A 26,488-nucleotide genomic window follows, 5' to 3' on the forward strand; every position below is an offset into this window, starting at 1 on the left:
ATGCTTCATGTAACTATGTAACCTATATGTGCATGTCTATCATAAAGTGCACAATCTACTGTTCCTCAGGAAGATAAGATAGCCAATTAGAACACTAACATTCATGCTCTCCTCTGCAATTACTCTTCATCACAGGTATCTTAGTTATATATAATTTCTTGCTCTTTTCAACCCACGCAGAACTTACTCCCTATTCAGAGTCATCGTACCGGCCTTCGATACGGTCCATTTCCTTTTTCTTTAATGCAGCGATCTCTTCCTTTGTTGCATTATAACTAACACCCGCGGTGCTGTTACGTGGGTTTTCTTTGCTTTTCGCAAATTCATCTTTGATTTGATCACGCCTCTGACTGAAGTTCAATTTAGTTCCCTCGTCTTTCATCTCCTTCTCGCGCCTTTCCTTGAAAGCCCTGAATGCAGCGCCGACTCTTCTATCAACATGTCTATCAAGCTTTACAGTATCCTCCCCTAGAACAAGTCCCAATGTATTTATGGCAGCATTGATTCCAGACCCTCCTTGTGTCGGGAGCTCTTTGTTGTTAATTTCATCAAGCTCAGGCAGGTCGGGAATTCGATTTGTTTTTTTAACAGCTGTCTTAGAATTCTTAGGTCCAGGGCGAGTCGGTAGACTCTTTTCCTCTTCGGCAGCAAGAGCTTCCTTTTCAGCCTTTTTCCGGGCTTGCTCTGCCTTCTTTGCTTCCTGCGCTTCTCTGAATATAAGTTAGCATATGGCTTGTTCAGTTTGTCCTTTGTCTCTTATAATCCAATTATATAACCAATTAAAAAGGGAAAGTATGCAGCGCACTTCTTGGAATTATTTTTAGCACCCCTATCCCAATCGGCGGCCTCTTCCGCGGCTTTCTTCGCGTCCTCTGCGGCAGCCTTGCCAGCGGCGGTCTGGGCCTTTCGAGCTTGGCCAGCCGCCTTCTTGCTACTGTCACCACCTTTCTTCCCCGCCATTAATCTAAATAGGGATAGAAGTAATGGAACTAATAATTTATGTTTGTTGCGGTATCACAAGTATCTCCATAGAGATAGGTTAAAGAAGGCTATCAAGATTTTATCAGCTATCTGAGAGCTAATGTGACCTGTCAATAGGATGAAGAAGAGGGGCAGGAGTAGCGGGGTTAATTATGCAAGGCGTTCGTTCTGCCTGTACATATACCTAATACCAACATAATATTGTGGGTATCGAGTCTGACGTAGCTTCGATCTATATACCTTAGGTACATGGTTACCAGGTTATCCGTGTACATAAATGCTACGTCTTAGGGGCTGGTGGAGAGTTTTTCTTTTTTGCGCTCAATTTCAGTTTCTCAGCATGGTGCCATGTTATTTTATACGTGTAAATACTTGGACCTAACAATTTATGATGGCATAGAACTGGCTGCCGATGAATAATAGGTAGGAAGATGTAAATGCTAATATGGTTTAAACAGTAAAAGCCAACGGCACACTCTAGCTAAGATAGACTTATTACTTGCAAAGCTATCATCCACGGCTTTTTCTACTTTCAATCTGTTGGTTCTAAGTTCAAGAATTGGTAAGGCTGAATAGCTACGACTTGTCATAAACCTGGCGGCTATACAAGGGAGATTATTGGTTACCGACATTGTGTACACCACCCACCACTATGAGGTATACACGTAGACATAAGCGGTCTAAATACAAATAAAAACGAATATGGAAGTTCGATTTTGATAACGTGATATTCTCTTCATTAGCAGCTAAGAGCACTGAGAACATACCAATCTCGTTAAGATACTCTTTTTCGCAATGTCAGTCGATTCTCTAACTCGTCCTTTTAAGCCTAAACGTAGGAAATTTAAGTTGCCATATATACAGCGAGAAGATATCTCAAACATAATTTACCACGATGCTGAGGATAACAAAAATTACAAACCTCCTAAACGACCGTATCAAAAACCAGCATATCCATATCGAAAGCTAGAGGGAACAGATATTCGGCTGCTCCGCATCGTACCGGGAACCGGCGCCATCGAGTGTCTTCTTCACCAGATACCTCTCGAAGAGCTAGGAGAGAGTAGTTTCTATACCCTGTCTTATGTATGGGGTGATATGACGGAACAAGAAACCATTATTCTAGATGGCCAGCCTTTTCAAGTCACAAGGAACTTATTCAGAGCTCTCCATCAATTTAGAGAGCGACCCTATGATATTGGCTTCCCCGAAGACTATTTCTGGATCGATGCTATCTGCATCAACCAGGAAGACATAGATGAAAGGTCTCAGCAAGTACAACGTATGTTTCATATATACAGTGTTGGCCTTACCGTCGTTTGGCTCGGGCCTATAAGAAAACTGCCTAAAGATGACCCCTCCAAGAAGACCTCTCGAAATGCTCGCTCGTCCAAGTATCAAGTCTCACAAGGCGAAGCGATCGAGATCTTGTTCAAGAAGGCCCGTTCGATGTGGAATGAATGGGAACCTATAGACGAAAACGACAACTTAATCATAAATACAATGCTCGGTCATGCCCACAGGGCAGTTATGGATGCGATGCTGGATGTCTTGCAACGGCCGTGGTGGGGAAGGATCTGGACGCTTCAAGAATCTTGCCTAGGTGCGAGCTGTACCATCTATGTTGGACATCACAGCGTACACCTACGCTATCTCATAGGATTTTTTAAATACTTTTTAGAAGATAATAAGATCATTTGCCTCTCTTCAGGAAGTACGAGAATGACAGCCATCCAGAGGATCGAAGATCTATATTGGAGCGTCCATCACGACAAAGTCGATGGCCTAAGGGGGTTGCAAATAGGCGAGGTCCTCGCTCAAATACTCGGGGTTTCAGGCGTCAAAAAATCTACAAACCCCCAAGATCAAATCTATGGTTTACTAGGTATGCTAAAGCATATTACAGGAGAAGAGCTCCCAGATGAGTTGTTACCAAACTACCATCTGTCATATTCGGAGACGTATTGGACCTACGCCGCTTTCTTGTTTCAGTCAGCTAAGGATTTACATTTACTTAGCTGCAGCCGTAATGAGCTTCAAGGTGTACCTTCCTGGGTCACTGACTTTCGTTATCTATCGATGGGACTACCAATGCCCGAGCCATCTGTATATGTGACACCTGACAAAAGGGTTCTGCATCTACAGGGTTGCATACTAGGGACGTTCCGTAATGTTCTCCCCGGACGTAATTCAAGGGATCTAATGCCGCGTCGTGAGAAGATACCGGTTGAGCTGACAACCCATTTAAAAGCTTTTGAGGAGCACATCCTCAAACCGGCGGCATCTACGAGAGGTATAACGATCGAAGAGGTTTTCAACGACATGATAGAAGATACGACTAGAATCATTTATCCAAGGGGTAATCTATCGTTCTATGAGGTATATATAGTCTTGCGTGATTCGTCTAGGAGCAGGAGATCGCGGACCGCAAAGAAGAGAAGAACGAGGAATATACGTTTGAAGGAAGAAGCCATCGCTGACCAGCTCACCGGTACTTGTCTACTGCTCTATGATGGTTCACTCCTTCGCGTAAGAAGAGAAGATATTAAAGTGAGAACTGGCGATTTAATATGCCTATTTAAGGGGTCTAACGAACCATTCCTATTACGCACCTCTGACGATAATTTCACTCTCTTGAGTCCTTGTATAGTGAATGGCGGTCCTCTTAAAAGGGAATTGAACGACAATCTCTGGACTAGTCCACATATACAGGATATTAAACTAATATAGAAAAGCGATCGAGAGAAATATATTTGAATGCTTATTTCATCTATACCTACCTACCTACCTACCGAAAGACCTCTCTTTAGTTTATCCTTCTTTAATTTTTAACCGCTAGCTTTACCACTTGGGAGCACATACCGAGTAGAGACCACAGCTTTCAACCCCATTACGATAATACCTTCAAGTACGGAACTTATCAGATGGTTAGTGGGTATTATCGAAAGGCCCCCAATAGAAGACGGCGCAATAGAGGATATAATGCATAATTTCTTGTCTTTCATGCTTTTAATTCCCGCTGATAGCCGCGACGACGAAAGAGTCCTACGTGGAGTATTTGGTAGCTCATATAATTCTCTTTTCAAAATAACGGCAAATATTCTAGTGAATCCACATTTCTCAAGAACCTGTACAATCCAAGAAGCTTGTATATCTCCAGCTCCTATATTCTATGTCGGTAGCCACCATATATCCTGGAGGAAACTAGAAATTCCAGTAGACACACTTACAGGAATTTATAGGCCTCTGTTAATTACCACGGGGTCGAAAAGGATAAAGGCGACCCAAAGGACTCAGTGAGTGTTCTCTTCTACTTACGAGAATAGATATAGTAGTTTCAACCCGAGCAAGATGACAACACCGGAGGGTTTTTGCAAGGCTATTGGTTGAACACAGGACAAGGAATCCCAGGATCCTCGGGACCACATTTACGGAATTTTAGGTCTTCTTGAATTTCTAGGAAAGGATATACCAGCCGAGTTAATGCCTGACTATAATCAGCCGTACGAGTACCTCTACTTGGAAATGCACGGCTTATATTCTAGGTTCAACTGGCGACTTACGGCTTCTTGGGTGTATGGCGAATGATGTTGAAATTGGAACCAGACCCTCGTGGATTGCCGACTTCCGATATCTTTTATATCTGGAATACAGACTTAAATGCCGGTCATCCTCATCTCACCAAATAATCGGACATCAATTACCTATCCATAGGATCCTAATAGGAACGCATAAGAATCACGTTGACTGGTCTTTCGACATAGCCGCCTGCCCACTTGAGCAAACGCCCGAAGCTCTACCAAGTCGTCTCCGAGAGATGGAGGAGCAGATTCTCATACCTTCTGCAGGAATAAGTGGGATGACTGTCGAGGAGTGCTTGGATGGTTTTGCTAAGAACGCAATCAAGTTCCTTAACCAACGGGGCCTTGAGTCGTACCGACGCACATTTCGCAAACTATGCGACACCCATAACGAAATATCCTCAAAGTCAAAGAAAATAATGTACAGAGACGAGCATATTCTGTTATATTCTATGGCGGATGAGTTTAGTCGTACGGTTATGCTACTTTCTAACGGCACTATTGTGCGATTGCTGAGGCAAGATGCCGAATTACAACCTGGGGACCTTGTATGTCTATTCAAAGGGGCTACGCAGGCCAGTATGGTGCGACCTTATGGAGACAATTATCTATTCATAAGCCAATGCTATATAAGGACTCGACGGCTTACTTTTCATGAATATAACGAAGAGTTCTGGGCGGGGAGAGAATTGACAGAATTCAGATTGGTATAGACACAGTTATATTCTTTTTAGTTCTAAGGATAGAAGAAAAGGGGGGCGGGGCGACTACCATTGGTACATAAAATTGTACTATCTGAATTCGTTTCAAGATTTCACCTCTAGATCATGTATAAATTAGACTTTAAAGTGTATTAAATATAATCTGGAGAATAGAGTAATTATTAGGATATAGATAGGTTTGGTGCTTCTCTTTATATTTATTTTGTTGTATCCTATTGAATAACTGTGGGCTAGTCTGAATAGCGCCAGGGTAATTCTGGAGGTTCCTCTTCGAGCAGTTGGTTTATATAAAACAGGCCAAAGCTCTATTCTAACTAACATCTAAGAAACAAGTATTAAACTATCTGCCCTAATGTGATAATGGGCAAGACAGGAAATGCCTTATCGGCCATTTTAATAAGAACCCTTTCAATTCTCTACAGCACCCTGCCTCTAATTTCTTCCAGAAATGCTTATAGTTATAGGTTCAATCCCGAAGCGACGGTTAAAACCAGAAATGGTTAAGGGTAGTAGTTGGGGGCTTAGGAGTGGGGAAAGTCTCACAAGTTTGGAATATGCTTATAATTTGCGTGTCAGGGGTGCGGCTGAAGGAAGGGTTGCGATGTCGCACCACCTATAGAAACCCTTCATTCTAATCCCCATGTTTCTGTTAGCGCTCCCGTTAGAAAAGTAGGGTCACACTTTCAGCGATTAAGATAATGAGCTGAAGTAACCAGCCTTATTTAATTTAAAAAATTAGAGTCTTCTTATAACCACCTGCCTAACTCTCTGCCTATACCCTGGAATGTGGGAAAATGTGAGATCGGGATCTTTAAACGATTAGAGCTTAGAGTATTACAACTATGACTTTTTAGTTGAAAATTTTCAAATGCTATAATCGTTCTACGAAAGCGCATTTGCCGCTATGGTGCTTGGGCTGTAGGCGGCTGGGTGGCAGGCTCTCGTTCTTAACACGTCTTCGCCCCTGTAAGCTGCTACTATTCTTCCGTTTTGAGCGTTGCTTCGCATGCACCGCCGACTACCTAGTGATGTAAATCGCAAATCAAATCAAGACAGGTAGTCAGCTATGCAAGGGTTCCCAACCTACTTATTTGGTATCTATAAGAATAGGAAGATGTCTATAATGTCTTGTTTCCTCCAGTCCCGCTTCTTTCCCTCTAAATACTAAACTACATAGGGTGTGTTTATTCCTCAGATTGATAGTGGGTAACGTCCATGGTATTCAACCTACCCTCATCAGCCCCTATACTTCTTGGACCCACATCATGTCTCGATATTCCGGCCTGATTCCGTCGGCAAGAGACCACTACGAGCCTAGAGACCGGCGTCGTCGTCGAAAAAAGGACCCATACCATTATAGCGCAGCATTTATGCGTGAGGCGATGGAGCAAACTGATAAAGAGGAATCTATAGCCTGTTCATTTCTTTTCAGATCGCTGTTCTGGTTCATGCCGATTGCCCTATCTGGGCTTCTCATCGCCATCCTCGTCATATACATCCTAGCTATTAAAGACGACAATACCAGCATCGACCCAGACAGTATCGAGTTTCAGCTTTATAAAAACACTCGATTCAAGGAGTGCTCCAACCAAAGCTTGTCTACCGTCGACTGCACATTTCTACAGTACGACCTAGCGACAGACAGTCGAGGGTTTACAGACTTTTCACCCAATCCAAGTGAGAACTACATGGTCAAGCTGTGGCTGCCGGCGGACCGGTCCGATTATGAAGGAGCTCGATATACGTGGTGCGATGTTGCTAGCTGCTTAAGCGACTTTAAGGTGATACCATCGACGCCGCGGCCTGCCGCCTTCTACACACTCTCGCTCACGACTACGCTGCTCACCACCATGACCATATGGAGTGCCTCGTGGTGGATGTTCAAGCTATTTACCTCCGACCCCGAGGAGTGCGGCCAGGTCGGCAAGATCTTCTGGGCCTTTGCGATATATGACGCCGTATCTGTTGCATTTTGGTGGGTTAGCCTTTTCATGCAGGCTTCAAACCCCCTACACTTTGCCCCCCTGTCGGTGTTGAACTGGGTCACGGTGTGGCGATACGCACGCTCCTTACACTTCCACCCCGTGAAGTGCGCCTTTGAACCCGACTCGACGCTGCACCGAGTTTTAATGTGGGTTCTGTACCTCCTGACGGTGGCTCAATGGATCGCCTCCTGTGTTGTTTTCGGGATATACTACGGCGACATTATGTCCATGTTTGGGAGGGGCCGCTACGCCCGTTACGATTGTCACGAGGACAAGATCGACACTGCTCCTGGCGCTTCGTCATGTTCTCCGGCCGAGCTGTGCTCTAAAGACTGGCTGCTGGGAGACCCGGGTTTTGAACAGAGTATCTACTACGGAGACTTACTGGTGGCCATATTCTGGATCTCGACTGTCGTGGCATTGGCTCCGATCCTGGGCCTCATCTTCGAGGGATTTCGTCGGTTGTATCGAGATCGGGATTTCTTCCCGAGCAACACTTCCAGGTTCCTGAAGAAATGGAGCAGCAACGCCTCCCTTGAGTTTGCTCTCCTGGGCTTTTTCTTCGCTGTATTTGTTTTAGATATTTTAACGATTGTTGACGTTTTCCGAGAGATGGGTGATAACGATCGAGCAGGGACATTCGCGTTTGACTTATCTTGTCGGGCTGTTCACGTTTCCTTAAGCCCGTGGAAATATTTCTTGGATATAAATGAATATGGACGAGCGTTTAAGATAGCAAAAACCTGGTTTAATATTTAGTGCACCCAAGTACCCTACAAGTGAGAAGAGAATTTAGTAATACCTACAACTAAATGCAAATGCAATTTATGTACCTAACTTAATGTAGAATTTGTTTTCCATCTTCCGGAGTTGCTGTTTACCATGGAGGTTAAGAGGTCAGTGGAAAGAATTATACAATTGATGCATTAAAGCATTTATGATTAGCCCCTTTATCTCTGCTGACAGAACTTAACCCTCTTAAATGATTAATGATTAAGCTACCGAATTACTCCCTATTGATCGTCAACAATCGTATCAACACAGAGTAAGAGGCAGGGCCTAACTTATAGTATGCAGATGCTTTGTTGACTATCTTAACCGATACCCTGTCTGAAAATAGGAGGGAGGGGTGTCTTCTCCAGACTTGCTATCTAGCGGCTGCGCTACGAGGTAGCCATGTCGTCTTCAAATATTTATACCTTTAAATTACTTCCTATGGTTATTTAATAAAGGGGAAGACTATTATCCAGTACCGAGACTTGAGAGACAAGCACATTCATTCCATTTCAAAAAGATAAGAAGAAAAAAGGATAAGAAAGCAAAGCTCCGAGAAAAATGCGATACCGCATCCGCATTGTATATTGAATAAACCATCCTTCAATAACGCCTGTGGCTTTTGGGGAGACCTGAATAGGATAGTATACGCAGAAAGGAAACAACCCCCTCCCCTTTTCCTTATTAACGAGCCTAAAACGCCGCAAACTCCCTTTCCTCATGGTTCTGCCCTAAGGCCTAATACTCTTCGGACCAAGGTGTCCACTTCAAGACACGAACTCCGTAATTACTCCCCTCGTAGTCCAGCTCTCCCAGCAGAGAATAAATTAACCAGACCTCTTCCCCTTTGATCGAGAGGAGGGTGGCATATAACATACACATTATCTCGATTTCGCATGGTGCAAGCTGGAAACATCTCTAGGTAGGCATCAACCACAAATAAACAATATAAAAACAAGGTGCAATGCGTAGCGTAGCAAGAAAACCATAGTCCTTATACTTCCTCCCTAAATATCGATCTTCGTTCCGACGTAGGGCTATCGTGCTTAGCCCCCGCAATCGCCTTGGTCGCCGCGACATTTGTGTCGATTGGCCGGGGACTCACGCCCCTCAAGCTGATATTGCTAGGCTCCGCCGCGTCGTCATCGAACGGATTGCGACCACCTGCAACGCCCAGATTTCCGTTTCCGTTACCACCAATAGGCGCACCTTGGTCGCGGCTTAACGTACGTCCTCTTCGCTCGTCGGCCGCCAGGTTCACGTTGCTGTATCCGGTGCCATTCTCATGTTGCTGCTGTTGGCGCTGTCCCTGTCCACGAAGACCAAGTTCTTGTTCTTCGTAGCCATAATTGTAGTACCCGTCCGCCTCGTGGCCAACGCGTGAGTCCCAGGCCTCGTCTGGATCGAGGGGACCGAAGCCGCGGCGGGACGGGCGCTCGTACGCGCCGCTCGCGGACCTATTGCCACTGCTGCGCAACGCGCGCCATTTGTCGCTTACCCAGGTACGAATGCCACTCGGCGCCGGTTGCGGTGGCCCGTACGAGGACGAGGGTTCGGAATGCGCAAAGGGGATGTAGGATGAGAGAGGTGGGGCGGGAAGCTATTGCGACGAGGATCTATTAGCTTGTAGTCATATACTAGATAGGCTAACTACCTGGAGAGGAAGATAAAATATGGTTCCGATTATGCCCGGGAAGTAAGACAAGCATGATGCAGTGATTAGGGGAGAGGAGACAGGAATGGATGATAGGTAGTGGTTGGAGGAAGAAAGGGTATGGAAAATGGGGCACTTACGCCTAACCGCCTTGCGCGCAGCTGGGTGAAGACGATCCAGCCGACCGCGGCTACGATCAGCAACACAACCAAGACTATGAAGAAGGTCCCGACAGGGCTGACCATTTTCGGTCGCGGGTGTGGTTCGGGATGTTTATCGTTTTTGGGGATCGTCTAGAAAAATAAAATAAAAAATAACACACGGCAGTCGACAGGGCCGGGAAAATCAGATGGAAAGAGTGGCGAAACTACCTAAGGTAGGGATAGAAGGTAGAAGGTGTTGTGGGCCGTGGGCCGTGGAAAATAGGTCGACAGAAGAGGTATGGAGGTGGGATCTAGTCGTCAGTATGTCTTACAATGCGAAGTTGGAGTTGAGGCTGATGACATTCTTTTTCCGGCAGCGTTGCGGCGTTGTTGCTTGCAATCGGGTGCTGCGGGTCTCTTCAAGCTTTGGGTCTTTTCGGTGGGACCAACTTAGCATGGTTATGGACATGCAAGCATGGCATGGATATGGTATCGAGTTACCCGATTTAGGTACTAGGTAGCACTAGCCCCCAGGCCCCTGCTTTCTTCAGTGGAGAGTCGGCTATGGGACTGGGGGAAGGTCCAGAATGTCTCCACTTAAACATGACGTTAGACTTAAACGGTTATGGCCCGTGCAGATTGGGGGAATATTCTTAGCATAAATGTTACCCGGTTACATACAGGATGCATAGTATAAGGTAGTATAAGATTAGGTAGTTTTAATAGTTTTAATTGGGAGGAAATTCGTACCGATAAGCCCCAATTAGCTGTTAATATTGTCTCACTCCAAGAGTTTATACAAACCTATTAAACTTGTCAAACATATAGTCACGTTATTGCACTACTCCTAAGCCTTGTTATTGTCTCAGTTCTCTTACGATTTGTGCAGAAATTCTGCCTTATAACAGTAATCTACAAGCTTGGTGACAAATATCTATCGGGCCATATGAGGGGTTGACGACATGACCCTTGATCATAGCTATTATTAGTATATTGACTTGTCATATCGGGATAATAATGAGCATAGTCGGACTATCGAATATATTTTCTGTTTGGGAACCTGCAGTTTCCAAAATTTAAGCAGACCCCGCAACTTTGTCTCGAATCACGATTATGCACGTTATATTCTGATTAGGTAGGCAATGAAAACAAAACAACTAAAGCAGAGCCACAATGCAAAAGTGAAAATGCAGCATTCCATTCATCATATGTCTTGGCAGATAAACAAGCTTAGAGGTATCACGAAAAGCATTGGTCCCAATGCCCACCGTTCTTCGCAAAACTTTGGCTCTTAACGAACCTGCTCAGCGTGCAGCGACCTAACGCATCAACGCCACAGTTCTGCAGGGGTATCACTCGATCATTAACCAGAATTCGCACAAACTCTTCTTTGCTTCCCCCGCACGACATCTTCTCTACGTATAACCTAGCGCCAAATGGAACAGCCCAGGCGGCCGAGAACCCCTTAGTTTCCCGTGGCCCAACTCTTCGGTTCCCAGGTAGTGGATCTGTTAGATTATATAGGCCCAGGGCGCCATATATATCCATCATATCGTTGTCATGGCTGAAGTCGGCATATAAGACACGGTCAAGAGGGAAGGTAGAGTTAGACCCATCGAGTGTTGAATTAGTGGTGGTGTGATCGACCACAGGTTGACCGGTAAGTCTTGCAAGTAACTCATTGACGAAACCGACACCCTGAGTCGGCCCAAGAGGATTTCCGTTCCCATAACCATACCACTTGCCCAGAGTCTGGTAATAGTCATAATCGTGCCACTCATCTACCGTAAATAGGTAACAGAACTGTGACAGCTTTCCCTTGTCATCAGCGACGGTATTGAAAGGACATAGATCCATTATGTAGATAGCCTCTTCGTCGGACAGGTTAGCACCAGGCAAGTTTTGGTTTAGCCTCTCGGTTAGGGGTGGCACGAAATGCTCTGTCCAGATATCCTGGTTGCTGTGGCTGTCATGTCGGCTATCCTCAAAAGCAGGACAAAGGTTAGGACTGAGCGAATTATTAAAGCCATCGCTCTCGGGGATGATTAGGATATTGTAGGGGTATGTATCCGGAGCATTAGAATGCTTATCTGCCAATCGCGCCCTGTGAAAGCCTTGGGTCCAATTCTGTGCTGATTCGACAACACGTTCCTGACCAGAAGCACGTATAAAGGGGGAATTTGTGCTGGCCAAATGTTGGTATCGCTCATAAAATTTGAGACCAGAGTCCACCATTTGCTGCTCCCCAAACAGAGTGAGTTGGTCAGCACCGAGGGTGTACTCGTAGTCTTTGATGAACTTGAAGTTCTTTCCGTAATTCACTACGCTACTGTGAATACGTTCAACAACTGCCCCATAAGCCAAGGATTTATGCTCTGTGGGGTCACGCGCTCCATGGCGCGAGAGCAGTTGCGCGAAAGTGACATGACACTCTTCTGGGATGGCTGGCGAGATTTCCGAAGGGACAGAAAATACAGATGAGTACTGTCCCCATAAACGAGAAGCCTCCTTCCTACAGTGGCGATCATGTATGAAGCCTCTGCAGGGTTGTGACGAGATAGATTGCCTAAGTAAATATCCTCGATTAGCCAAGTGAGCTATTTATGGGCAACCCCTCCTCCCCCTTTCCCCTCCAAGACGTACTTGACATACATAAAAGTTGTCGCGAATGTGATTATCACAATCGAAAGTAAGGCGCATAGAGCAAGCCTAACAGTAAATATGTGCTGATTAATCCAACCTGTAGCGCGCTTTTGCATTTGGCTGCGGGAGGCATTTTCGGGAAGCAGAGTGTATTTGTATGAGCCTCGGGCCACGAAGGCCGTCAGCTGGCGTTTCAAGTCGGTGAAGACCATTGTGAAAAAGAGTGAAAGAACCGATCTTTCTTCATCGCCGTATGCCTGACGATATTTGAAGGAATTGCAACTAATAAATTAACGATGCTGTGATATATTTAACGCTGCAAGTGGCGGGAAAAGAAGTTGAGTAGGTGAATGAACAATTGTACATAGTGAGTTGCTGATTTTCCACACGAACCTGTGTTTGGGTGCGGCCGTCTTAGTCCGTGAGACGGCAACTGATTGGTGACTAACTGGATAACAGCTGTTGCCGGCCCGTTAACATTTATATACATCCCAACCCCAACATGCATAAGTCTTACCTTAGAGGTAGGTGCAATTATAGGAAGATTAGGTAACTACCTACCTACCTACCTAACGCTGCAGTATTACAGCTCCGCAGCAGTGTTATATGCATGTGATCGACGGTTGTTTGCTTCAGGTACCTTAGGTATCTATAGATGTATGGTTGGGTAAATGTAATTCTGACCAGAGATTTAGCACAAACTTGAACGCATCAATTATGAGTTCAACGCCAGGTTCATTCAATTATGTACAACATCCAGGAAGCAAGTATCAGATTATACTTGACTTCATAATTAAACCATTTACAATTCGCAACATGAGATAACCTCACTCCCATTACTTGTTTGGGTATCATCCGTGCAATCCCACCAGCCCGCTTTAACACCCCTCAAAGGTTAGAAGCTCCAATGGTCCCTAACTCTATCATTACCCCAGCATCATGACCAGGATCTGCTTAAGATGCTGATTTTTCCGTCCGAATCTATATGTCCCGCTTAATGCTATGCCTTATTCTGGCATAAAATGAATAAATGCACGGTCCCTTAGTACCGCTTGGTATCATAAAATACTATAACACAGAAGAATAGAAATTAGACAGCAACACCAACACTCTGTCGTTGTTGGAAGGCCATCGGGTGTCGTAGTCCAGATGCGATTGCCATCGGAGGCTCCAACTTTGCCCTAAGAGTTGTCGTACTACTAGGTGACAAGCTTGTAGGTAGAGTCTGCTCTTCTTCAATAGTCCAGTCTGAGTTTGTCGATAGGGTATCAACGCTACACCTTCGATTCTCTTCAAGATCATCGATTTGATAGAAGCCGTCGGTACCAGTTATTGGTCTTGGGTTATTAGTGAGGGAGTCGATACTGATATCTCGGTTAGGCTCTCCACCAGTGAATAGCCAGGTAGAAACTCGTGAAAAGGATTTCTTCTTGCGTAGAGGTGGTCTAAGTCTAAGCGGTAGTGGTGGAGGAGGAACCCTGCTCTCCACCTTGCGTGATGAGTTAGCCTTATATGACGTGCGCGCCGAGGTCTGAGATGGCGCAGTGTGCGGGCGGTCGGAACTAAGACGTTCACTGAACGAGGGAGCATTTGGAGGCAATGCTGGAATGTCTGGCATGGGCACCATTTCTATAAACTTGTTAGTACGTAATTTACTATTATCGAGATGTGAAATCACTGACCAGGTTGTCCATGAGCAGTTGACGGCCGGCTGCTGACGTAGATGCTCTGCCTTTCAATTACATCGTCAATCTGCTCCTGTAGCTTATCCCGTTCTAACATAGCAGTTGCAACCCTTTCAACAAGATCCTCCATCATAGGACTCGATGATACTGGCGACGTGCGATTTCTAAGTCTAGCAGGTTGGGGTCGCTGGGGCGTGCTAATGTCTGACTGCGGAGAGTCGAACACAGATCCATCATTAACTGGCCTCCGAGGGATATGAAACGACATAGATGAGTAACTGCGTGAATGCGGGATATGCGGGCTGTCTTCACTACGGCTTGAGAGGGTAAAAACACGTTGAGGCGGCGTAACCGGGGGTTCAGGGGAGTCAAGGTGAGGAAGGATTGGCGAAAGCCTCTTATCAGACATGTATATACTGAGTTCGAGAGGACGAAAAGAAGCCGGCTGCGGTCTTACTTGAGTGAGACCATAATCCGGGAAGCGGAACGACTCTGAATAGAGATGGCGGAAGTTGGTGGGAGCAGATATTTGCGGCCTGCGCGATGAAGAAGAACTCGGTCTGAGCAGTAGCTTTCTCACAGAGAAGCTGCTCTGTCCAGAACCATGTCTCTTCCTGGGAGCCCGCTCCAAACTGGATGTCCCTGTGCCTGGCCTAAACGACCCTGCGGAAGGAGGCGGAACAAATGAAGGTTCTTGATAAATAATACCGAATGAGTCGGGAGCGACTGATCTAGTTAGAGAATGATGTTGCTGTTGTTTCTCTATATTCCAAAGCTTACCAGGTTGGCGAGGCTTCTCATCAGAGTAAGAAGAAGTAAAGGATGAACAGCACTCAGAAATAGAAAAAGACCATGATGCATAAGCTTCAGCAAGCATCCCACCTAAGGCTTTCATGATGACTTCATGCCGCGCTGAATAGGAAGAAAAAAAACGGCCAGCGGTTGGTAGGAAATAAGAGAGCTAATAAGAGAGCAGCAAAGAAAGCAAGAGGTCATGAGATGCATAACACCTTTATGGAAGACGTGAAAAGAAATTACCTTGTGCACTTTACCTTTTAGGCTCAAGCAGCTGAGCGGGCGCGCTGACTTTTTTTGGGACTTGTAGGCTCACATTGAGATGGGAAGCGTTGATGGTTTAGATGCAGACGTCCGTGACTTTGATAGGCTGTAGTCTAAAAGTCGTGGTCCAGTCGGCGCTTACGAACCGGGGTCTTAGAGAGGATTCGGATGGTTGGCGGCACACACCAAGATTGCAGGACCCCACTACTTGTAATATGAACGATTCTGCACAGCCAGTCTTTTGTCTTAGAATTCCTTGCTTTGTGATCCGTCTAGAAGAACTTAGGTCGCCCACCCTCGAAATGTTTTGGATGTACATTGCCACAGAACCTTGTGAGGGGTGTCTCGTGGGCCTCAGAGATTGGCCTTAGATTGACCTTAGATGTAGCAGCTAAGGCCATGAATAACGAAGCCAGTATGAGTATGTCTCTCGTCATCCCCGACAAGGTGAGTTTCAATGGATGACGAAGGGCATCCGCCTTTGGGGAAGCCATGGGTTCGTCCGACTGGAAACGGTACTAGAGCTTCCATAAAGTGTTGCGCGAGCCGGATGTGTCCACTCAGTAACATATTTGCAGACGTAGACGCGATCTTACGTTACAAAGTTGTTATTGATGAGGCGCTGTTTTAGGGTTGGCCGGATATCCGCAGATAGAAGCAGTAAATGCTCTACTGCCTTCTAAGTTCGAACGTCGGCTGTGTTTATTTGTTTGTTAATTACCCATCTGTTTCATCTTGACCATTTATCAATACCTACTCAAGGCACATTTGCCTCCTCACGCGTCGAAACAGCATAGCATTATAAGCCCATTCAGCATCCATTATTTTAGAAGCAAACTGTTATGTGCCATGTAGAATACGCAGGGAACTAGAGAGCATCATTAATCATCAATTGACTCAAGACCTGATACGTATAAGAAGCTCGAGCTGTGTCGTTGGTAAATGAATTACTTATGTCATTGGGAACTTGGGAGTAAAATATTGAAGAGCCAGGTTAATTACACTTACAACAAACATGAAGGTGACAAAGGTGAATTAATTGTACCAGTCAACTTACAAATTGCCTGACATTTTGGAGGCGCTTGTGCAACGTGGTCCGTGCATATCTTATCGGATAATTCATGGAAGCCAAGTAGAATAATCGTGGAAGTCGTACCCGTCTTGGGCTTGCTTATGTACCTAGGTACAAATCCATAACGCTAAAATTTCCTAAGGTGTCAAGAATGACAGATTGTTCTATTTGCGTCAATCCAAAATATCTACAGACTTGGCACCTTGCGGCCACATCTTACTGTCCCCTTTCACACTATCTTAACTAATTTTGTATTAACTTTTTTTTTTCTGACTTCACAGCCATATTGGCAATAACTTCAAGAGATAGTAATTAACATGCAGAATCCTAACGTTCCTCCGGGAGCTATCCCGATACAAATGGGACCTGGAGGCCAGATGCCAACGCCTCAGCAGATTGCTGCGATGCAACAGCAACTGGCCGCCGAAGCCCAGAAGCATGGCATGACTGTTCCCCAATTTGTCGAGCACATCAAGGCCCAACGTCTAGCACAACTTCAGGCAGCTCAGAGACAGCAACAACAGCAAGGTGGCCAAGGCCCTCAAGGCGGACCTCAAGGACCTCAAGGACCACCGCGCCCTCCTCCGGGAGCCCAAGGTCAACCACAACCTATTCGCCCTGGCCCTCCTAATCCTGTCGCAATTTCCCTTGCCAATTTTCTACGAAGTCAGACTCTGAAGCAACGTACATGCATCCTTAATGGGGAGCGTAAGGATATGTTTAGAGGTATGCTACTATTTGCTATTTTGGAGGTGACATAATCTCACGCGCTCTTTCTCTAGTCAAGAGAGCTCTCCGAGCTCTTCAGTCTCCTGCCTATGCTAAGGCACGCGCAAAGAACCCAGCCCTCCCCGAAGTTACCGATCGCGCATCGCTTGAGAATACCTTCAAGTTGTTACCCTTGTCTATGTTAGCCTTGCGTGTCAGCAAGATCGACCCCCATGAGGGCCATGACCATCCCCCCAAGAAGGGCAAACGAGTCAAGGGGCTCTGGACAGTCAAAATTGAACAGCAGCAAGATGCTGGTGACGACATGTATTATGTCTGGCTATACGAGGGCAGTCAGATTATGCGCAAGGTTTATGCTGCTCTTGCGTTACTTGTCATCTTCACCGTCGTCCTATACCCTCTATGGCCGCTCGTTTTGCGACAAGGCGTCTACTATCTCAGCTGGGGATTCTTGATGCTTCTTGGTCTCTTCTTCCTCATGGCCATTTTCCGTGTCATTCTATTCTGCATTACGTACTTTGTCGTGCCCCCTGGACTTTGGCTCTACCCCAACCTTTGGGAAGATGTCTCTTTCATGGACAGTTTCCGTCCTGTTTGGGCTTGGCATGAGGTTTGTTATTACCTAGTTTTATACTATAGATACACACTAACTAGTTATTAGACTGCAAAGCCCAAGAAAAAGAGAAAGGCTTCTAAATCAGTAGGTGCCGAGTCAGCTGCTCAGCTTGCGAGCCACGCAGGTCACCCACCTCCAGCAACCGCTACTACTACTGCAACTGAAACTCAGATTCAAACGGAACCCCAGCAGAGAGCCTATGTAGCTCCAAGAGTCGAGGAGCTCGCCGATGACGAATAGGTGTAGTCGCTGTTTCATATTCGCAGCAATGGGCGTTCAGGGAGTTCAGTCAATAGGGAAAAAGTTTGTACAGTAGAATAAATGACTCTAAAAGTTGCACTACATATATTCGGAATAGGATGCATCAGCCCCCCTATCTATCAACTCTTTGAAGTGACAATTAGCATCTAAAAACGTCAAGCTAGGGACGTATCTTAGCAAGAAGTAAAAAAAATTCGTGGCATTATCATTTATACTGCTATCTTAGCTTCTAAGTTAACTAGAAGAATATTCAATGGATAGACGTAAGTGGTATTGCTTTCGACTTCATTTCCAGTCTAATAAAAAAAGCCAGTGGGCGCTCAATATAGGATATTATGTAATACTCTTGTTACCCCCTTTTCATCATATTCATATGAATGCATACCTAACAATTAAACATTCCGTAATATATTTTGGGAACGTCGCATCTGCCATCAAGTCAGGATTGCCACTGTTAAATGTGGGAGATATATGTTAAACCTAGATCTCTTTGATTATTTCTAGGTACAGGCTTATAATGCTCAGCATGAAACTTAGAGGTAAATTTTCATTTCTTATGTCTTGGTTTTAGGATAAACATTTATTTGTGCAATATGATAATGGTGGCGAAGCCCTTGGTACTAGAACTTGAGAGGTGATTAACTTGCCAATTAAAATTATACATGACTTGCTCATGGATTTGCAACGGATATGATAATATTTAGAGTTACCTCGTTGTTCGAACAGTTGTCATATAGACATTCATACGATAACACGAATGGTTTGTTACTCTCAGTATTGTGTTGGTGGTCTAGGTAAGTAGCGTACAAACTAATCCTCCATGTTCCTAGAAAATCGAGGCGTTGAATTTTGTCAATGTCTAAACCATTATATCATGGTATAAACGCTTTAAATTGTATAGTAGATAACCCGCTCGTTGTACGCATCGTCTAAACTAGAACAAAATTAATTTGATGCAACAGGGTTAGATCATACATCCATAAATATACAGGGAAATTTATTAATCGTTGGTATATCTGATGCCCCATTGCCTTGGAGGGGTTAAATTTATTATACAAGAGTTACTATACAAAGGGTTGAGCTGAGAGACGGAGCTACTGGCTCCTTAAGGTAGTTCACTACCTCTGTACTTTATTCAGCTAACTGATCCTCATCACTTCCCAGCGACATCCACGATGACATCAACAACCTTCTTCGCACTATCAAGACTCTCCAAGAAGGGGAAATGTGTGGCTGGGAGCTTAACAATGTTGCACCCGGTCGCTTGGGCGAGTTGCTCCTGAAGAGAAGCGGGTAAAGATTTGTCCTCGGTGCAGACGATATACGTCTTAGGGACAGTGACGTCGGCCGCGGTGAATTGAACGGAGGCTTCTATACTCGCCTTGCTCTGATGCATCAAGCTCCTCGCCAATGCTATCTGCTCTTGTTCGGGAAGTGGAATATCGCTATTTTTGGCAGACAGTGCAACCTCGGTAAGGACGTAGAAGGGTCCCTATTTATATTTTGCATGTTAACATCTTGGTGAGCCAAAAAAAGATCAATAAGATACCTAAGGCAACCTACCTCGACTCTATAAATTGGCGGGGGCGTGCCACCCAGCATGCTCATTAAACTCTCACCCTTCGTCGGTATGGCGAGGGCAGTGAGATATATAACTGATTTGATGCCTCCCTTTAAGCCCTTAGCCTTGCGGTCTTCAATGGTCTGGCCCTCAGTTAAGGCACTGGCGGCAATTCCACCCTGACTATGACCGACTACCACGGCCTCCTTACCCTCATCTAAGTAGGGAAGAAGGCTCTCGAGAATACGCTTGACGTCGTCGACGTAAGTCTTCCCCGTGATGGAATCATCGATACCCGTCGTCGCCATTGGCGGGCTCAGCACGATATATCCCTGAGAGCGTAGGGGCTCGATCAAGTTCCGGTAGTGCACCGGCGCAAAGAATGCGCCGTGGATTAACACGATGACGGGCTTCTGAGATGCCATTGCAACTGATAATAGATTGGTTTAGTGATATAAAGTCGTAGTCGAATATACTTTTGTTCAAATATGATATAGGATACGAAGTGGGATGGCTACAAGTTAAATATCTCGATTAACATGTATTTAAGGGGTAGTTGTTTAGAAGGCTTCAATACACTGTGCATGACGACTCGGGCTCGTTCATTGAGTCCAATTGTGATAAATGATCTACTTTGTAACATATCACTTCTGAGGGTCACATTTTAGGGGAAAAAGCCTCATCCAATGGCACCTGTTCCAAAGACGGTTCACTGGTAATTTAGGACTGTCATATTTACGCGATGCTATGCAGCGTGGAGTAGACTAGCGAATTAGCTGCCGAGCGAAAGGGGTTAAGGAGCAGTAGAATCCTAAATTGAGGGAAAAAGCGGAAAAGCGTTCCTAGCCGGCATGTAGTCAAGTAATTTGAGCATCCTGGTGGCTGGTCACGGGTCAGGTTCGGGACTCTTCGGGTGAGGCTCTGAGTCATGCATATTAGTGTTTAGACTTACAAATAATTCTTTATATAGAATATAGCGTTCAATATAATAGCTTGGCGATAATACAAATACTATGTTATTTAAACAAGCTCGCTTAGTCCAATACTAACATTAGAGGATCGTAACGGTTGAGCTAATTTTCATAGTCATCAACGGTATTGAAGGCCTCTCCTGTATGAATCCCGGTCTATGCTTTTAGCGAGGGTCTCTAGATTCTACCTAGTAGGTAGTTTCGACGACTCAATGCTGATCAACTCGGACCGTCCGAACCTAAGATTAAGATCCCGTGGACGTGAAATGCGCTGGCTTAGGCAAGTGTCAAGAAACAATATTACCTATTCCTAAGGTACCCGAAAAAGGGGCAACTCATCAACTAGGTACATCCTTTTTTTTATTGTAGATGTTTATAATAGAACACCTCGTCTTTTAATCCTCCTACGGGGCTGATGCCGTATCTAGGGATCCTGCCCATCTCCGTATACCCCAGTTTCGGATATACTTTCTCGGCTTGGCTCCCAATTTCTGTGTCGAGCAACTATATGCGTGTTAGTTACTAAAGACTTTTAAAGTCCTTTTAGGTATATTAATACATACCATTAAGGTCTTGCCTCTCTTCAGTGCTTCGGCTTCTAGGTGACACATCAAAGCTCTAGCTCCACCTCTCCCTCGATAAGTAGGACTGACAAAAAGCTTCTCCACGAATCCACGGAAAGACCCAGTTTCGCTGAATGGCATGCTTAGCGTAACAACTCCTACAAGCTCAAGCTCCTTGGCTTTGGTGCCTAGCTCAGACTCGTTGAGCAATATGCTAATAAACCGTGTTCCCAAATCAGTCTCTTTTGCTATATCCTCCCAAAACTTCTGAATTTTTGAGCCCTTTAGTGGCGGGAGGAACGTGGCGATAGTTTGGTCACGCACAATACAAGCTGCATGGATAGCAGCGATGACCGGCAATAGGTGGCCATGTTCCCGTTGAGAGAAGAGTTTCACTGTAGGAGTTGGCATTATATGGAAGTGTATAGGGTGACTGACTGTAACGTACAAAGTTAAGACATGGTTAGATCACGTCTAGTTTATGTTTATTATAGAATTCGCATGTTCTGTGGCTGCAATACGTGGGCCAATTCTAGGCAAACACTGGTAATAATGCACTAAGCCTTTATGAGGTGGGTACTTGGTCACGACATACGGGGATGGGACGGGACCAGCCCTGGCCGATTGATATAGTCCCGGAAGGTTAACTAGCAAGATACACATTCCTGTACATAGTCTTCAACAAACCACTATTAGGGATGGTTTCAAGGTTACGGGGTGATGTTATGATTAAGCATTAACTAGAAGAAAAAGGAGATATTGTTAAAATGTTTAGAATTTCTAGGTTGGACTAGAAATGAAAAAAAGGTAAGTGATAATATCAACTTAAGGATAATGATTATGATTAAACTGAGATTTGTCTCTTTTTGTATAGCCTGATTTGCTTTTAGTAGGTAGATAGTATTTTGGCTTTATATTACCGCTGTAGAATTTAACGATATTTAGTATCTTTTCTTACATAGGCAGCTCGAGGAGGACTTGCAACTGATAATATGCGATAGCTTCAACACACTTTAAGACAGTATGTATTTATCCATCAATTAGGTGGAAATACAGGTAGGTACCTCCTAAGGCAATAATGGATGAATGTACCTAGGTACATTCGAGAAGAAATAAGAGTTGTGGCGTGCTTCTGTGGCGCCTACCCGAAAAAAAAAGTCAAACAGTGCCTAGCCCTAGCCTTACCATATGCTCCCCATGCTGTCCGTGGGCCTTCAAATGATATATCAATAATCTACCTTGAGTACCTTAATGCAACATAAATTATAGAATGTCTTAATTTTTGTGAAACCTAGCTGTCGCAAACAGTCGTATAGAAGCGTGAAGCTCTCTCATTCGTTTGCGTAGCTGTGATTGATAATTGCTACTGGCAATCTGAGGATTATAGGGGCTGGCTTCTAAGCTGGCAATCTTATAATTCTAGACCTCCGGTCTAACACCTGATATCAACACTATACTACTAATTTTATAGAAGACAGCTTTCTTACAATATGCTCCATATACTAACATCGATGCGCTTAAATATGAGAGCTTCCAACAGATCATTAGCAGTTTATAGGGGCCTCGATAGCAAAAAGCTGCTTTCTCAAAGCTTCTGGAATATTTCAACCCCATACACAAGAACCAATAAACAGGAAAAAACCATAGACTCCAACACAACTCTAAGTCCTAGAACATCGGAGTATCCAAAGCTGCTAGCCTTCATTGATAGTGATGGTGATACTGTCAATGAGCAGCAAGATCTAGGCCTTCGTCACCGAGATCTAGCTCAAAGCTTCAGGAATACTCCGATATTCACAGCTGCTGTCGACAAATTCGTCCACTCAGAGTTACCGCCGAGCGAACAGAACTTGAATTTGGTTCCCCAATATGGATTGATTGGTACTCGTCGAGACGGTAGAGCCGTGACCTCTTTAGAAGATGGCCTCGTCATTGGTAATGTCAATGTGCCTTGGTCTGCCTTTATCTGTGGTTCCCAAGGAGCAGGGAAGAGCCACACATTATCCTGCCTCTTAGAAAATGCCCTCGTTGCCCAGAATAATGCCGGGGCTCTTCCCTACCCACTAGCAGGCATGGTTATGCACTACGACAGTTACGCAAATTACAACACAGCCCATGTGTGCGAGGCGGCTTATTTATGTTCCGCGGGTATTCCAGTAAATGTCCTCGTTTCCCCATCCAACATCTGGGCAATGAAGCGCTTGTATAACAATCTGCCAGGCTTGGCTCCGGACAGCCCAAAGCCGAAAGTTGTGCCCCGTATGTAACTGAGGATTCCTTTCCCCTTTTATCTGGTTGTCTTTCGGGGCTCATATTTTCTTGCCTGGATAACTTCCTAAGACTTACTACTGTCAAGACCTACCTAGCCCCCTAAACTTCTTACTATAAGATGTGGTTGCTGACTCATTGTTATAGTTTATCTCGAAGAGCACCAGTTGGATGCCTCGAGAATACTAAAGCTCATGGCTGTTGACCCTACGACTGATAAACCCCCGCTATATATGGAGATTGTGATGGACATCGTGCGGGAGATAGCCATGGAGGGATCAGCTTTCACCTATTCGAAATTTCGGGGACGTATTGCTGACATGTCATGGATGAGTGGACAAAAGATACCTCTAAACCTCCGTCTTCAGCTACTGGATAGCTTCATGGCACCCTCATCGATGACTAAGTCGACCCGGCCAGCGCGGTCATCGGAGGATATTTGGGCCTTTGAGCCGGGCTCATTAACTATCGTTGACCTGAGTGACCCTTTTATCGGTTCAGACGAAGCGTGTACGCTATTCTCGATCTGTCTCTCTATATTTCTCGAGGAACGGAATAAATGCGGGCGTATTGTAGCATTAGATGAAGCTCATAAGGTAATGTCATAATTAAAAGAAAACAGGATCAGAGTTTAAGAAATTAAGTGAGAACTAATCGTAACCAGTTTCTAGCACAATCTGGTGAGGCGCTCGTCCTCACAAATGAGTTAGTCTCGGTTATCCGCCAGCAAAGGCATACAGGGACACGCGTGGTAATTGCTACGCAGGAGCCTACGCTATCGCCTAAGCTCATCGACTTGGCTAATGCGACATTTGTTCACCGATTCCTCTCCCCAAGCTGGTATGAGGTCCTCAAAAATCATCTCGCCGGAGCTAACACGCAGGATCCCGGGACCAATAATTCACTTTTTCGCACAATAGTCGGCCTCCGAACGGGACAGGCGCTTCTATTCTGCCCGACGGCGCGGATGGATGTCGATGACGAGGCGCCTGGTGGAACCAAGTGGATAAAACCTCTCAATGACAGTTACATCAACATCCAAATCCGCAGGCGCTTGACTGCTGATGGGGGTAAGAGTATTATGGCTACGATCGCATCTGAAAGCCCTAAGACATTGGTGGACATTGACGTCCCTATGCACATTGTAGAGCCGATGACAAAAGACGACAAGAAAGACAAGAAAAAGAAGGGTAAATCTAAGGCACCAGAGAAGCCGAATGAACCAACCACTCAGAGTATCAGCAGTGCAGATAAAAAAGCAATAGAAATTAACGAGGAGTTAGAAGGCATCCCTCGGTATATCATCGTCGAAGAGGGAAAACGTCATGCCTCTTACATGGTCCAGAATCATGGTTGGGTTTCCTTTACGGCTTCGAAGAAGAAGACAAAGCACAAGTTCTTCCGTGATTTAGAAAAATTGCTCAACATGACGCCTGGTACAATTACGAATGATAAAGTCGCAAGACGCTTGATAACTGAAACTGCCGACATACATATAGTAAGGGTCTCTCAATAGATATTGATACCTATATCTTATCCTTGTCCCTTTAGGAATACTACCCTCCAGCCTTAGACTTTTAATGAGTATTACTTAGCTGACATGTTTCTATGTGTAATAGAAGAAACTTCGCCAAGCTGAGAAGGAGAGGAAAAATGCAAAGGCAAAGGCAAAGGCTGAGGAAAAAAAGAAGAGGAAGGAGAAGGAGAAGGAGAAGAAGGACGAGGAAGAGGAGAAGGGCGAGGAAGAGGAGAAGGACGAGAAGGAGGTAAGAAAGAACGGAGATAAGGCGGATGAAGGAAAAGCCAGTATATAAGTGGGAAGAAAATGAGGACTTGTAATATATGTTTCGAGAGTAGGTGATGAGCTATCATCAAGTGGTTCTCCTGGCATCTCTCTATATCTGTAGCGGATATGTTATTGGTTACCTAAGAGAGAAATCTTCGACTAGGACCTTTCCGGGGATCAGGTGGCCCCGTTTAAAAGAAAACTGACATTAGACGTTGATAATAAATAGAGCCCCGGTATTAGGAAAACTTAGAAATAGAAGCCAAGTCTTAGGTACCTAACATAGTACTACTAGAGTAGATGGGTGAACGCCCTCGTATTATACTGCTTTCTTCATAATGTCTCGTAAATATAGTTATTATTTGGGGGAGATATTTAGACTCAAAATTGATTCAACTCAAAACTTAACTGCCTAATATATTAGGTAGGTGGTTTAAGAATACGGGGGGCTATGCCCGGATATTCCATAAACATGTGTGCTTTTTTAGGGGCTAATCTGCTTGAGGATAAGTCTATAGGCAAAGCCAGCTCTACTGCTTCCGGAAACAAGTCCCGGAAGTTCTCAATATTCATTGAGCTCGTTAGTAGCAACTTAAACATGATGCTGCTTTGGGTCCCGAAAACCGCTTGTACCAGGCTGCTTAGATACCGTATTGCGGAATCAAGACCAGTGAGAAGAGTCGCATTCTCGAATAAGTCGACCTCGTTGATCATACAGATAACCATACCTGTTCCTAAACTTTTCAATGCTTTGTCGAAGAGTCCGCATAGTGAGCGTATGTCCTGTGACTTAACAATTTGCAGGTTCGTCATAGTTAGAGAACATCAAGGTAGTAAGATTGGGATGCTGTAGGACCAACTGAATGATAGGGGATCTCGTAAGGTCTGAAGGCTTCTCAGAGTATCGTCCAGGTCAGAATGAAGTCTACAAAAAAGGCGATTGGATATACTGCTAGGATGTCGTGGAGCGACCTAGCAAATATGGCCAGTGTTTCCTATTACCTGGTAATTTACTTGCATTGCTCCGAAATAGAAGTTTTAAATTAACCTACAATACTCCTCGTTATATGAAGTACCTACATATATCTTATAACACAAACACATCTTCGAACAACCCTAAACGCTCGACTTTAGGAAGGAAATCAACAGACACTGTCTTTTGAATCGGTCGCGGCACAATCGTCGAACAGGCCATAAAAGTGAAAGAGCCCATGGTACGATCATCATCCTCTAGCGTATACTTGATGTTGGTCGATCCGGAGCTCTGCAGCCGAATATACGCGCGATCAGGAGATGTTGAGTACGCAGAAAAGCACTCAAATGCAACCAGTTATAACCAGCCAATGGGTCGCACGATAAAATAAAACATATTAAAAGGTGTCTTTTTCTCTCAATGTTCTCCCTCAATGAGGGAAAAAGAAAAAAAGACTCCTC

The 26,488-nt window shown here is 44.9% G+C and overlaps 9 protein-coding genes across 9 annotated transcripts; 3 read left to right on the top strand and 6 right to left on the bottom strand.

Moving 5' to 3' along the window:
* Window positions 1–190: 190 nt before the first annotated feature.
* GL218_04112 (uncharacterized protein) lies at window positions 191–960 on the bottom strand (the record flags this gene model as incomplete). Its single annotated transcript, XM_033580695.1, has 2 exons — window positions 191–710; window positions 806–960. 2 exons carry the CDS (start codon window positions 958–960, stop codon window positions 191–193), a joined length of 675 nt encoding a protein of 224 aa, XP_033436305.1.
* Window positions 961–6,549: 5,589 nt separating this feature from the next.
* On the top strand, window positions 6,550–8,028 carry GL218_04113 (uncharacterized protein; the record flags this gene model as incomplete). Its single annotated transcript, XM_033580696.1, has 1 exon — window positions 6,550–8,028. The coding sequence occupies one exon, from the start codon at window positions 6,550–6,552 to the stop codon at window positions 8,026–8,028; it is 1,479 nt and encodes a 492-aa protein (XP_033436684.1).
* A 1,009-nt stretch (window positions 8,029–9,037) lies between these two features.
* Window positions 9,038–9,942, bottom strand: GL218_04114 (uncharacterized protein; the record flags this gene model as incomplete). The annotated part of the gene is made up of 2 exons (XM_033580697.1): window positions 9,038–9,643; window positions 9,838–9,942. The coding sequence occupies 2 exons, from the start codon at window positions 9,940–9,942 to the stop codon at window positions 9,038–9,040; spliced, it is 711 nt and encodes a 236-aa protein (XP_033436972.1).
* A 1,137-nt stretch (window positions 9,943–11,079) lies between these two features.
* GL218_04115 (3-phytase A) lies at window positions 11,080–12,695 on the bottom strand (the record flags this gene model as incomplete). Its single annotated transcript, XM_033580698.1, has 2 exons — window positions 11,080–12,406; window positions 12,493–12,695. The coding sequence occupies 2 exons, from the start codon at window positions 12,693–12,695 to the stop codon at window positions 11,080–11,082; spliced, it is 1,530 nt and encodes a 509-aa protein (XP_033436973.1).
* Window positions 12,696–13,573: 878 nt separating this feature from the next.
* GL218_04116 (uncharacterized protein) lies at window positions 13,574–14,301 on the bottom strand (the record flags this gene model as incomplete). Its single annotated transcript, XM_033580699.1, has 2 exons — window positions 13,574–14,112; window positions 14,166–14,301. The coding sequence occupies 2 exons, from the start codon at window positions 14,299–14,301 to the stop codon at window positions 13,574–13,576; spliced, it is 675 nt and encodes a 224-aa protein (XP_033436970.1).
* A 2,315-nt stretch (window positions 14,302–16,616) lies between these two features.
* On the top strand, window positions 16,617–17,884 carry GL218_04117 (Translocation protein SEC62; the record flags this gene model as incomplete). Its single annotated transcript, XM_033580700.1, has 3 exons — window positions 16,617–17,025; window positions 17,082–17,638; window positions 17,690–17,884. 3 exons carry the CDS (start codon window positions 16,617–16,619, stop codon window positions 17,882–17,884), a joined length of 1,161 nt encoding a protein of 386 aa, XP_033436971.1.
* Window positions 17,885–19,058: 1,174 nt separating this feature from the next.
* On the bottom strand, window positions 19,059–19,891 carry GL218_04118 (uncharacterized protein; the record flags this gene model as incomplete). Its single annotated transcript, XM_033580701.1, has 2 exons — window positions 19,059–19,397; window positions 19,469–19,891. 2 exons carry the CDS (start codon window positions 19,889–19,891, stop codon window positions 19,059–19,061), a joined length of 762 nt encoding a protein of 253 aa, XP_033436995.1.
* Window positions 19,892–20,797: 906 nt separating this feature from the next.
* GL218_04119 (Acetyltransferase) lies at window positions 20,798–21,411 on the bottom strand (the record flags this gene model as incomplete). The annotated part of the gene is made up of 2 exons (XM_033580702.1): window positions 20,798–20,941; window positions 21,001–21,411. The coding sequence occupies 2 exons, from the start codon at window positions 21,409–21,411 to the stop codon at window positions 20,798–20,800; spliced, it is 555 nt and encodes a 184-aa protein (XP_033436996.1).
* A 1,112-nt stretch (window positions 21,412–22,523) lies between these two features.
* On the top strand, window positions 22,524–24,784 carry GL218_04120 (uncharacterized protein; the record flags this gene model as incomplete). Its single annotated transcript, XM_033580703.1, has 3 exons — window positions 22,524–23,259; window positions 23,416–23,864; window positions 23,933–24,784. The coding sequence occupies 3 exons, from the start codon at window positions 22,524–22,526 to the stop codon at window positions 24,782–24,784; spliced, it is 2,037 nt and encodes a 678-aa protein (XP_033436250.1).
* Between the last annotated feature and the right edge of the window lie 1,704 nt (window positions 24,785–26,488).

This window comes from Daldinia childiae (assembly GCF_008694065.1).
Source record: "Daldinia childiae strain JS-1345 chromosome Unknown Scaffold3, whole genome shotgun sequence".
Taxonomy (NCBI): Eukaryota; Fungi; Ascomycota; class Sordariomycetes; order Xylariales; family Hypoxylaceae; genus Daldinia; species Daldinia childiae.